Here is a 14085-nt window from a genome sequence, read left to right on the forward strand (position 1 = left end):
GACTAACCAAGGCTGCTGATTATGAACAGTACAGTTAAGCTTTGTCACGATTTGCTTACTCAACTCTGCTCGGAGAACAAGGTCAGACGAATGAATCCTTGCAGCAATAAGAGGGATTCTTTAATCAAGTGAACTGAAACTAACTGACCTTAGTCCAGAGGAGTCTTGAAGTATCCTTTTTCTGAGACAACATATATATTAAAAAAACATGTCTATTTAAATTTCCAATTACATGGCACCGGCAGTTTACACATTTTCTGAATAACTTGAGCATCCTTCCCGGAAGTGCCAGGACACGTTCCTCATTACAGCAGGGATTTGGGGGGAAAAAGAAGTTCAAGAGGTCAGAGTTCTAGACAGGTCTAGAGAAATGACACAAATGTTTACAGTCTGGCCGAGTCAGGTCAAATTCCTTCGGAGGAAGTTGGGCTCCAAGAGGTCATTTTTTTTTTTTTACAATCTCACGTCTACAACTTCTTGTCAGATGAAAACAGGTACGAGCGTAAGCTGGCATTACATATACAGTATCTGTGTTTGTTGTGATGCAATACGCCTTTGCAATTACAGTATATTCAATTGTATGTATTTAGAGAATGTACTGTGACAAACAATGCCCACTACAAACAGAATACAGAGTACATTAACGTTACTCTAAATAGTTTCTCCGTGTTATCAACACGCCTTTGATTAGCCAGGTGTACATGTGATTTATTTCTAACTGGCTGTGTTTGGATGGAGGGTTGAGGGACTCTTGCATTGCTGTTCAGCAGTGTGAATTGGAAGAAGCAATAAACAAACAAGTCAACAAACTACCAGAGGAAAACACATCCTTCAAACAGACCGTATACACATACTGTTGCAATCATCTGCTTACTAACTTCTCTAATGTCCATTAAAGATTAATACAATGAATCTGTTTGGAAAACAGATAAAAAAAATCGCTCCTTATCACTCAGGTTCAGCCCACAACTAACCGACGGGCTCAGCAGCAATTCTATTCCTGCAGAAGAAAAATAAGAAACAGGAAACACAACAGGAGTGACAAAATCCATGAAAAGGAGCATTCTGGGGAGTTTCACACTGTCAATAGACTTATCCAGAGGACAATGACTTTTTCTGTCGTAAAAATCATAGATTGAAGAGAAACACAGACGTTGCGCCTGTGCTGTCACCCTCGCTTTGGAAGAGTGTTTTGAAGACTAAATGTGGGTTTACCACTGACCACATTCTTGGCAGTTATTGGGGTCAGACTATTCAAATTTGGGTAAGGAACGGAGCCTTGATGGAGCTGTGGAGGGACGAGAGAGGCCACTACATCTTCACGTGATAGACAGATAAACACTCAAAAACATCTACCTCTACTTTTACAGACCACCAAGACACACAATGGAAATTAAATGAGCTATTAAGACCCACTTTCGATCAAAAAGGGAAGACTGAAGAATGCTGTGGCCATTAGCGGAGCTACATTTTAAGGCACGCTTTTGGCCGTTGTGGTGGCCACTTGTATAGCCGTCTTTCTCTCGGTAACAATTATGGCGACCAGTATATATATCGGAGTAAGCAGTGGGACAGAAAAGCAAATGACCGGCATGGTATGTGGTCAGAGAAACAACTCTGCCTCCGTAGCTGACTGAGTGGAACAAAAACCCACATTGCATACAGTGTGTTGGACTGGACCAGTACAGGATTACTATTGTTCAGAGAGCTGCAGCAACACGCCCACAACATGACGGACTTAAGAGAGAAAACAAACGAAGAAATACGTCAACGAGGGACAGCGTGCGACAAATGGAAAGGTGTGTTGAGAAAGGTCGATCCCACTGCTGACCAAGATTTATTATTTTAAATGTCTGACCTGCAGAACCTCATTCATTTATTTATTTATTGTTTAAAAGTATTTAGTAGCCAAAAGGAAATGCAACAATTGCAATTAAAAATAAAAGATTATAGCTGCGAAAACAAATGCAACAGAATTAAATTATTATTTTCATTACTGATTACTTATCTTTCTATCTATCTATCTATATATAGATGGATGTATTAAAGTTTCTCACCAACACTACATGTGAACAGATGATAACTTTATAATTTACCTTTGGCCAATACTCATTTTCACTGAACAGAGCCTGAACGCATCATAATGTAACAGAACGGAGCCTTCGTTCGTTAGCAGTTAGCGATGCTCCCACCGTTACCAGCTCTTCTGTCAAATTAAACACAGATTGGTTGTTTACAATGTAACATTATCAGAGATCGGCAACTAGAAAAGCATAAATGCTGATGTCCTGATCGCATAATTTACTCAATATTGGCGGATAACGATCGTCGGTAAAACTTTATTTCACACTGTGATAGTTCAAATGTAGTTAATTAACTATCGACATTCAGAAAATAGAGAAAATTGCCAATCAAAAGTTGTCAGAGCCCAGGATGATGCTTTCAAATTGCTTGTTTTGTCTGACCAACAGTAAAAAAAAAAGTGTTATTTGTGGCATTAAAGCAGTTTCCCATATTTAACTTCCTGTATTGATACAGGTCCTTCTACTGTACACTGTGTCTTTCACATATTGGCAGAGCTGATTGTGCTGCAGCTCCTCAAATCAAATTTTCCAAAATGTAAAGACTGATTTGAGGCTCCATAATGAGAGGAGACATTTTGTTTACATGCTGGGGACCATGACTGTAGCGGAGACGGCAGGAATGAGATCTGCTAACAGAGCGGAGGCGGCAGGCTTCACGTAATGGACTGACCCTCGTGTTTAACACTGAACTTTGCGGCGCTTTGGAATGCGTACGACCTCTCGGGCATCGGCGTCAAGACATCTCTCTTCACCCAACACACAGTATATATACACACACACATACAGACTGAAGGCCAAGCCAGGCAGTAACATAAACAGTAAACAGCTATCCAATTCAATGTCATCCTTTTCAGTAAGTTTTAAGGCAAAGAATGGAGAGGATTAATCACCTCGAGTATCTAGGGGTGTGATGAGTTATCAGTATTGACAATAACCATGATATTAAAAAAAAAAATGAAATATTGATATAATGTGAATAAGTCAGTCAGTCAGTCAGTCAGTCAGTCAGTCAGTCAGTCAGTCAGTCACACTCTCTCTCTCTCTCTCTCTCTCTCTCTCTCTCTCTCTCTCTCTCTCTCTCTCTCTCTCTCTCTCTCTCTCTCTCTCGTAATTAATTTGCCAAAAAAAAGACGGAACACACAATAAACAGCTGAAGAATTTGATTGATAGCATCATCAACTTTCTTTTTTTCTATCGATATCGTGATAATATTGTTAGCGGAAATTGTGTTGGCCGAGATAATCATGTGGTCAAATGACAGCCCTATATCTAACTACACACATAACAAAAAGGTACAAAATATACCAAATAATGCCAACATTAGTTTTGTGACGTGTCAACATCTGTGCATTTAACAGGTGTTTTACAAAGGACCTGTTTTAAAACACAAAGTCAATTTGTTTTATGTGGCCTACCTTTAATATTACATGCAACTGCATTAATCTGAACCCTTCCTGCCATGAATACATAGCATGCAGGTCTCATTTAGGTGAGGTTAGCAGTAACATGTGGACTATATACCTGCAATTAATACATTAAACATGACAGAAAACAAGAGCACATGAGTGAGAAAGGAAGAAGAGAGGAAGAGTCTACAACTCGCCGATCTACCAATACATGTTGTCTAAAAACATGAACATCCACAAACTCCAAGCATTAAACAAATGGTGCTTGTGATTAAACAAACACCAAAGTAACTCCAGGCATTTCTTAGGCATTTGTGTGGCACTTTTTTTGTTGCTACAAACTAGTTTAGCGTTAAATCTAAATAACCAAATGTAGGCTGCTAAATGTTGTTGTCTTGAAGCAGGCAGAAACTTCTGTTCTTCAAGTTTGAAAAGTACGACTGTTCTTGTCCCAGAGAGGAGGGAGATCACCATATTATATTAAATCATCTCAAATTAATAATAAATTGCAAACAGCCCCTGTTCATTTCTTTGTTATTCATTTTAGCAAGCCCCAGCTGAGCTACTTCGGTCTGTCACGTGATCCACGTCCTGCTTGTCACAGCAGCTCCAAAGGAAAAAGAGAAACACGAGTCAGAATCAAGAAAACCTTGCAAGTGATTGTTGAGTCAACACTTTTCTTCAACCGTAGTATTTCTGTTTATCCCCAATTATTTATTTTTGCATTGTTTAAATTCTACTAAATTGTGCAACTAAGTGTGCGAGTGTTTGCTGTGTTGATTTTTTTTTTTTTTACTTCTTACTTGATTTAAACTATACAAGTTAACTTGCCACTAATTTGCACTCTTTAAATTGTAAAACTTTTGCTGTATTTTTAATACCATGTAAAGTACATTTAATAGCCCTGATGTGTGAAATATACAAATTCAGTGGCCTTGCCTTGGTATTGACCAAAACATTTTGAGGTAAGGATAATTTTTTTCTGGAATTTTGTGGAATTTGCAAATTAAAAGTGTCCTATGCGATTACTACTTCAAGTCAAGTGAAGACGGTTTGCAGTACATCGTGCATCTTCATACACGAGGGAGAGGTGATGGAAATGTACTACGCGCACAACTTACTGAACTCCATCTACAGACCTGGCTCATCCATAACAGATGAGGATTTGAGCTGGTTCCTATCATCATCACTTGCCTGAAAAGATTAGAAACACATTTTTCCGAGCACAAGTTGTAAACGCTTTTTTTTTTTCTTGGTGCATTCCTCATCTGTGGTTATTTAGTTTGCTGGGGGCCTGTTGTGACCACAAAATGCTTTTCGTGCTCAGCTTCATCCACTGTTTTCTACAGATGTGTTTCTCAGTGTTTGTAAATGAGTCATGTTCTTTTTCATGGAGTAGAGGAAATCTGCAAATAATAATGGTTTACATACCGGCGCAAAACAGAGCCAAAATGCAAATTGCTCAGTGGGTTAAACACTATGGTGTATCTTCATTAAAGCTTCAAAGCTGGAATTTCAGTCATTTGGCGCTGGACCAAAGTTTGTCACACAACACATAGTAGGAAAGCTAATTTCTGGAACAACCCCTCTCTCCCGTCTTCGAGGCATCTTTTTATAGAGAAAACTGAAGCTGAATCTTGTTCAGCATGTTATCCAATAATCTATACTATACATTTATTGTTATTTCAGAAGAACAGCTTCAGCTAATTTGCGGGGTATTTGCCAAAAAAAGACCCTGCATTGAATGCATCCCTTGTTTCAGCTCGGGCTTACGGCCTTCAGTGACAACCATCATGCCGTGTGCTTTCTTTGCACTCTGAGGATTGCAGTATGTCTCAATTTCAGTCTAGGATGACACATAATGAAGAAGCTTTGGGGGGGGGATCACTTCAGCGAGATGGAATACAAAAAATGCACACACACCCACAGTCCCTTGTTTCTATTTTTAACTCTATGAAACCAGGATACTTGAGGGATGATGCTGAGAGAGTAGAGCCATCCCGGCGCATCCCTCAGAGTCACTGAACGGTTAAATACCAGTGCTAGAGGTTTCCGCCACATATCAACAAAAAACATATCAGTCTCCGATATTCTTTGAGACGCACTGTGCTTTGCCGTATGACACAGCACTTCTCGTCTCTAAGCAGTGACTCACAACAAGACTCTTGATGGCCACCAACAGACTCATTGAGTTCCACAGGAAGACGCCAGCATGCCAATCAAACCACCCACTCGGAGTATTTCTATTTGTGCCGAATAACAGCCTCACATGTCCTCAATTGCCCAATAAATACCATAAACAAGGGTCAAGGTATAATAGCGTCTCTTTGACCCCGTCCCCACAGAGCCAAAGATTTCAGCTACAGCTATAATAACTCTTGGCCATCATTCATCATTAAACAAAACTTTATTCCAGAATAATTCATTTCCGACTCATGCTTAATGTTAAACTTGTAAATCTGAAATACTGCAGATTATATCTGCCTTTTCTACAGAAGGATCCGCTCACAGTGAAAGAAATTACCTCATCTAAACATGAGATGTTGGAGAATGCCTGTTGTTTAGATTACCTCTGTCCATTTATCTTGGCTTAGATTGCTGACCCATATTATGCAACTTGTTGGCCTCTACACCTGCATCACTTGGCTCCTAAACTACATACCTAATATGACCTCCACCAAACACCAAAACATACCTGCAACTGGAAAGTAGAACACATGCTACGTTTATTTTGGCACAGCATTTACAATCATCTATTGCTATGGATCCTGTAAATCTTCCCCGTATTTAGCGACGTATTGAAGAGAGCAGATAAAAAAAAAAAAAAAAAAAAAGAGTATTACAACAGTATGTGCTGGCTAGTACTTTCATAGGATCAAGAACCGTGTTGGGATATAGAGTCATTTTGCAGTTTTCCTTCTTGTCGACTGCCAAAACCATTCTGCTTAGTCATTAAAAGCTTATCTTCAGTCGCCAATATAAATGAACAAAAACAGATACAACACAGGCGCTAATGTCCTGCGCAGTATAGACTGTTAAGCTGCTGATGTTGACCTAGAGATTGACTGTTCTTCCCAGTCCTGATAAGCAAATATTTGTCCATCCATTGCATTGTCCATATAAGGATAACAGACCCCCTGTCACGGACCCCCCTGGGTCGCCCTCAAGGCAGAAAGAGAAGCAGCTGGTCCCTTAATAGTCCTGATAGAAGGCTGGACATAATGTAAAAAAAAAGGATTCTGGTTCCCAATTAGGGAACGTGCAAAGTGTTTAAAACAAACATTTGAGTAAACAATCATTATGAATTTATCTGAAACAGGAAATGCCAATATCTGCTGCACAAGCTCCAAAGGGCAAACATGTCTTTAAAACATGAAGACTCCCCGGGGTATAATCTGTCATATTGGGACGCTGAAAATATTTTACGCAGAAAACATTCTCAACTATGAAATCAGGAAGCTGGTAATGCGTAAGGGGCGCAAAGACAAGGACACTCACTAACTAGAAAAGCACTGTACAACCTGTGCACATCACACATTAACTTGTTCCAGAGATGCTCTCCTATCATCGACTATGAAACTGTGATGTTGGTCTACACGGCAGACAGCAAAGGCCGCAGTCACAATATTGATACAACCATTAAGACACTGGTCTGTCAATTATACTTAGAGTTTCAGAACAGATTTCTACAAGTCATCCAATCATGCAAAATAACAGAAGACGGTTCCTAATTTAATGTTTGCAATGAAGGTGGTATCACCCACTCTGAATGTGATCAGCCAATCAGGCCTCATAGAGATGGTTTAGAAGGGGGCTGCTTGAACTACTAGTAGGTCCAGAAGGCCATTATCATCGATTCATATGGTTGATAACTGATCCGGATACAAGCCAACGACGACAACCTCTATCGGCCGTAGTAAGTATGACGGGAGCACAGGAGGAAGTCAGGCGGCGTCGAATAAAGAGCGACAAAGCCGAATCATACCCAACACGACCCAACCGTATTTTGATTTCTTTGTGCATCTTTGTGTTGCTGTGCTTCATTTTGAATAGTGTACATTAAATACCCAGGTGGTAACATAGCTTTGTTCCATTTAGATATTTGGAGTTTGTAGGAGGCTGTTATCACTCACCATTTCCACCCCCTGAGGAAACGCCGTTCCCTCCCAGTCCTTCTTGGGGAAGCGCTGAATGATCTTTCCACATCCCTCCCCTGAAACTGCGGATAAAAAGACATGAAGATCCGTCAGTGCAGATAAAAGAGCATCATCATGGCATGTAGAACTTTGCATGTTTTTTTTTTTTTTTAATGAGAGAAATATCACCAATCTTAAATGAGTCGATTAAAGTACATCAGTTAAATCCTGTTGGGTCAGGAGGAATGCGGTCTAAAGTGTGAAATATGGGACTTTACACCACCAACAACTGGAGTAGAAGTTAAACCAAAAGGAACAAAAGGGCGGTCATACATACGGGACTGTATATGTACAGTATATAAAGTAACACAAAGGCGTACACACCTACAGTATGTAGTATGTGTGGTGTTGAGACAAACAGCTGGACACTGATCTATAGCAGGTGTAGCTGAGTTTGACCATCGAAAGCTTTACCAGTGAAATAACTCTCTCACAGATTTCCCTCAGGTCTTGCAAAACTCTGAAACCTAAATTGGATGTAATAATTCATGTTAACATGAGTGCAAGCACAACACAATGTCTGTTTAGGAGTTGATATATGACTGCAACATTGTAGTTTAGCAATCTGGAAAGCTAATAAATGGAAAATGTATCTAATTTATGAAACAAAATTCCTCATTTTACATGCCAAAAAAAGCATTTTAAGTTTTATTTCACAATATGCTCTTTGACACACTACGTTATCTGACCGGATGACTTCATCGCAGCGTTATTTTAAACTTTTAGTCACTCTTTGACAGCCAGGACACACTTTCTATTTATCGGTTATGGGAAAAAGTTTTCCTCTCAAGAGAGTAAGAGACAGAAATTGAATAAATGTGGCCCATTTCTTGGAATACACTTATGTAATGTGGATACAATATATATATATATATATATATATATATATAGCATTCCTAACTTTGTTGAAGTCACATATGCTGCAGATAGTTTCAGCTTCTTAGAATCTCTATCATCTGTTTAACAACGTACTTAAAAAAATATTTGGAATTCACATGATTTTACCATCTGCAAAACAACATTAGGGATTTACTCCCACTCAGAAAGTAAAAAACTAGAATGACACGTTTGGACATAAGCTCTGGCTGGCACTAAAACTATGTCAAATTGCTATGTTGGTCAGAGAAATATGAAACAAACATATCCGTAACCCGCATGTGCCTTTTAAACATCAATTGTTACCAACAACTTTGGCTCTAAACTCTCACAAACCTCAAATAAAAATAGGCATACAGAAAATCTGTATCGCACAGTGGACCGCACAGTGTAGCATGAATAGCAGTGTGCTGGGAGTGAAAGCTAACAAACTATGAGCAGCGACTGCTAGGTCAAGACAGGGAGGCCAGCGGTCCTTTGAGACACTGTATGTGTGGGTGCCTGTGCTGTAGCTGGGATAGCAGCTCTCCTCTCGTATGAGAGGCTATCCAAGTGTTAGTCTTTGGAAAGAGCCGGCATGTAGCTAAGCTAATATTAATGCTCATCCATAAATATCTAGAGGAATACATCTCTTTTTCATGTTCGTTGTCTCTTGTTACCAGCAGCTATATCACCATTTGTGAAGGTCACGTATGGCCATTTGCAAATCATTTCCTTAAAGATTTTGGCATTCCCTATGTAGACAACTGTCATTATAGTCTCTGTGGGGAGTCCTATCTCAACACAGGTTAATGCCATGACTCAGCAAACTACTTAGCAGACTGCTCATGAAGCCCCTTGTGTCACAGTTTGGCCCAGAGGTCAGATACAATACACATAGGAGGCAAGTTGCTTAAAAAACAAATAAAAAACGGGACAATGAAGTGCTCCACATCATCATAATGTGACGAGGTCGTCGTCCGTCAGCAACTAAGTGCCCCGAGCCTCCCGTCAACATCTCCTTAAAACATAGAGCTCTGTAAAAGAGAGGGACACATTAATGGTGATGAGGCTCTTAGGCTGAAGTGGTGATTGGTCTTGGTTTGGGGGAGTGTATGTTTATTTTAACAGAAGGTAGCTGGTTATACTTTTGCTCTCTTTGTTCACCTGTAGAGGCGAGCAGAGCGCGTCCAGACAGACTGGTGCTAGTCTGTCTGACCGCTACGTGTCTTCAGGTCTTTACAGCTCTTCTAAATTGAAATCAAATGCTCAAGAGTGCTCCAAGTTCACATTTTCAACCGCGAATGAAAATAAATGACAGAATTCCTCACATTCCACAAGGCTGCACTCTTGTATTAAAACAAGCCGTGCTTTCAAACACTACCCCCCTGATAGCTATAAAGGACCCCACCATGAGGATAATAGAACCCAGGCCTGAAAGGTACATGCTAATTTGAACATCCGCTTGCAAAATGGGAGGGAGATTTATTTTGTTTTTTTGGCAGAAGCTATTTAAACAACAAAAACCTGTTCCAGCCCACGGCCCACATGCGTGTGCATGTTTAAGAGCTTGGCTCATTTCCACCATCATTGCAGCACAACCTGTGTGTAGACTCACTTTTTCAGCTTTGTAATGAAATACAATATAAATATCTGGAAAACATAGATCTAGATATATAGATATTTAAGTTATTTCCTGAAATGGCTTCAGGGGAATATTTATCAGGAACAATAACGAAGGAACTATAAGGCTAACCAGCATTTAATAAGTACCGTTAGAGATTTGCTCAGTCCAGTACAAACACTTGACCTCCTTTAAGTAACATTCCCCTGAACAGGCCTCCTCATACTAAGTGCGTACACAATTTTATGTGAACTGTTGTGGGATTCATAAACAAAGAAAACAAACTGTACCAGTGGTTGGGACCACTTGTTAACTGATACCATGATACCCACAAATTCTTACAGAGCTTTGTGGCCATTTTTAGGTCACGAAAAAACACAGCTAATAAAACACAACCGTTGAGAAATATAAGTCAGATATAACATATTCCAGCTGCATCAGCTGTTTTTAACACTTTGTATCAGGTTTCCTGGCGGTTTGTCATTTGCTTGATGATGACATATATTCGTATAAAGAAAATGTTTTTATATAATATATACACAATACACACAGCAGAGCGAAGTCTCTCTGACAAAGTGACAGCTGAGTGGTGGCGCTCTGAGAATACAGCCAATCCCCTCACTCATACCAAGTATTGGTCATTGCTTTTGAAAGTTTCTCTTTTTAAAGATTTTGCAGAGACATCCTGAGCTTAACGTTCTGTCTTTGCAGCCCAATTGGGACTTGAGCTGTTACTGCAAGTCCACCCACACACACACACACACACACACACACACACACACACACACACACACACACACACACACACACACACACACACACACACACACACACACACACACACACACACACACACACACACACACACACACACCTGACTTCAGCTCCTTGGAAAGATTGAATGAACCAAATCATTTATCACCGAGTTGTGTGATTTAGCATAGTCTCAATAAAAAGTGAAACACCACAGAGAAAAAGTTGTTAGTCTTTCTTGATTAGAGCAGATGTTTCTCCTCTTGGTAAAAAAACGTTCATTCATCTTCTTGATTTATCTTCCTGCTGTTTCTGTTGATTAAATCATCCAAATGCGTATTTCACCATGTATGGACAGGCCACCAGTGGAGTTCACGTAGCATCCACGTCAGCCTCTAACCTGATTTTGGCCCAGTTGTGCACACAGGTGCACTGTTCTAGAAACAAGTTCACAGATATACCGTATTCACTTTCCTACACTCCAATATCCAGACCAGAGTTTCAAGAGGAAATCCAGCCAAAACACAGAATAAGCTATTGCAGTCATTAAGAGATTGAGGATGTCTTCACATCCACTGACACTGAATTAGTGATGGGCCCTTTGTGATCATTTCATATATATATGTATATTTGACAAATTATATTTTAAGGAGATGAATGTAGAGCTTCTAGCTGTGCATCAGACAAAGTGGCTACATTCCAGGAAAATCAGCCCCGATTACTGACATACCGTCTTTTTCTTTATTCCAGCAGCTCCATTTGTCTGATTGTTATCATCACTTCAGTCCCTCTTCTGTTTAGTTTGAGTTTTAAAATGTATAAATTAAAAGTAAATTTGTAAATTCCCTATCAGAGCAGCTTTTCCCCTTTAAGATCATTGTTGTGGCAAAGGAAAACCTGGGTTGGTCTCAAAGGTGACCGTCATCAGGAAACTGAACTGTTGTGATCGTTTTGTGTTGATGGTATGCAAAGTATCTTTAACTAGACTAGTATCGATGCCATCATCACTCAGTCAGTCAGTGGGTCAGTGGGTCGAAACCTTCTGAATTCACCTTGTGAACCTCAGTTGCAACTACGCATGTATAGGATAGCTTACAGTTCGTCCAAAAAATGACTCTCTTTCCCTGCTCTGATAGTACAACACCTTATCAACAGAGTGAGAGTAGTGCAACAGTAGCCAGCGGAGTTTCCCTGTATGTCAGTTTTAAACTCTACAGCAGAGAGGAAGGAACTCCTCCATTGTGGTCTGGATGCCTTGAACCACAAAGTCTGAATCCAAACGAGAAGCTGCCAAATGTGGAGTTCAAAAGAAAACAATCAACGGAGGCAGACTATTCAATCCGTATAGGAGCAAAACAATTCCACATCTGCCATCTTACTCTCAGTAACAACATTAATGTGACACCTTTGCAACAGCAGCCTGTTGATGCTGAAATAATACAAGAACGGTAGGCTTGGACGATATGACGAGATTATACGATATTGGTTGGCCACAATAATGGTCCTCAAATGTCCATGATAGCAGAACGATATTCAATTATGCAATGCCTGTTATGAATTTTGCACTATTCTCAGTATCTATGCCAGTAATCTGGTGTTATTATCTGGTGTGGTTATATAAATGTAATTTATGGTGCAGTTAGATTGCTGCAAGACCGCCCTGTCAATACAAGTGCGTGGGAGAGTTAACACTTTTTGAAAATGTTGTTTTTGAAAGGCTAAACACTAGCAAATACGGATTGAAGCATAACATTTTGTTAGATAAAATCATATTGTGAATTTTGGAAATTATATTATTTTTTTTTTTATATTGCCTTTTGGACTAAGGGCCGAGATAATTACAGGAACGAGAAAACAGCACTAGTACTAGTACTAGTGTGTGTTTGAAAGTAAGAAGTTGGAAGACGGTGATGTTTCTGCAAGTTGTTAATGATAATAATTTAAATTAAAGCATTAAGAATGAAGCTTCTAAATATTCGATACAGCTCTAGTAATTACCCATGTACTCCTATAACTCCAGAAGGAAAGACATACGCTTTTGTTAGCAAAAGAATGCTAATGCACCTGTTTGTCGAAAAATGAGATTCAGTGAACATGAATAGTGATTTGTAAGCTGTGTAATAAACAAGTGGGACTAAAGATGGAAATACCACAAATCTCCTTTCACATCTTAAAACTCACCATCCAATGCGCAAGTCTGCCACCGACTCTCTCGACAAAGAGTTGCCAGACCAATACTCCCATCACGGTGAGCAATCAACCCTCAACCATCGAGGCTTTTGCGAAGGTATCAAAATATAAACGTGACAGTCAATAAGCATGAGACGGTATGATGTCATTTACTACCAGTTGATTGACCTGATTTATTGAGCTCGTCATGCCCTTGTGTAAAACGGCGCTTACTGGCTGTACAATGCGGCCAGGCTGTGACCACTTATGGATATTGCAACATATGCGTCTCCAGTACATAGATATTCAAACAATATCTATTGTCATATGGGTCATGATGATGCAGGGTGACAATTGCCAAAACTGTCGAATCACTGAGTTACCGGTTACATGTCTGTATAACTTTACGTTATGCAATGTGTCCTTTTTTTCCTTTGGTCCGGACAAAATAAACAGAATTAAAGGTGTGAGAGCAAACCTTAGTTAAGTGAAAGAACAACACAAGAGACTTGTATTAGAAAGATTTTAGACATGTATTAAACATATCTGTCGATATATTAGAAAGTAATATAGTAAAGTAAAACAATTCTACAATTATATTATAATTAAAATGAAATAATTTGAAATCTTTCACACCCCCCCCCCCCCCCCAGCACAGTGCCACAGACCCTAATTTGAAAATTACTGTAAGCAATAAATGTAAGATTGAATATAGAACATATGATTAAAAATATTGTTGTGTGAATTATGGACTGAAAGTACAGCGATTATTCTTATTCCTCAAGCACTAAGCAAACCATTTAATTTCATGTGTTGATGTTGATAAAACAAAACAGACGACACAACGTAAGTAACGCTTTACAAAACCAACCACAACACATGGCAGCACTTCAAGATCTGGCGTCTACATCATGAAATCAACATCTCCAGCTGTTGGAAGGGCCAGCCTCTAAAGTCGGTGAATGCAAACAATATTTACTTCATGGCATTATTCAGCC

At 39.5% G+C, this 14085-nt stretch overlaps 1 protein-coding gene across 1 annotated transcript in view; it reads right to left on the reverse strand.

The window, feature by feature from the left end:
• sbf2 (SET binding factor 2) overlaps positions 1-14085 on the reverse strand; it is an 81059-nt gene that overhangs the window by 62564 nt on the left and 4410 nt on the right. The window contains exon 2 of the mRNA XM_076110330.1: positions 7624-7709. Within this exon, the coding sequence (XP_075966445.1) occupies positions 7624-7709 (86 nt within the window). The remainder of the gene's footprint in view (positions 1-7623; positions 7710-14085) is intronic.

The sequence above is a fragment of the Anarhichas minor genome, unplaced genomic scaffold (genome assembly GCF_050575085.1).
Source record: "Anarhichas minor isolate MPS153535 unplaced genomic scaffold, ASM5057508v1 ptg000042l, whole genome shotgun sequence".
NCBI lineage: Eukaryota > Metazoa > Chordata > Actinopteri > Perciformes > Anarhichadidae > Anarhichas > Anarhichas minor.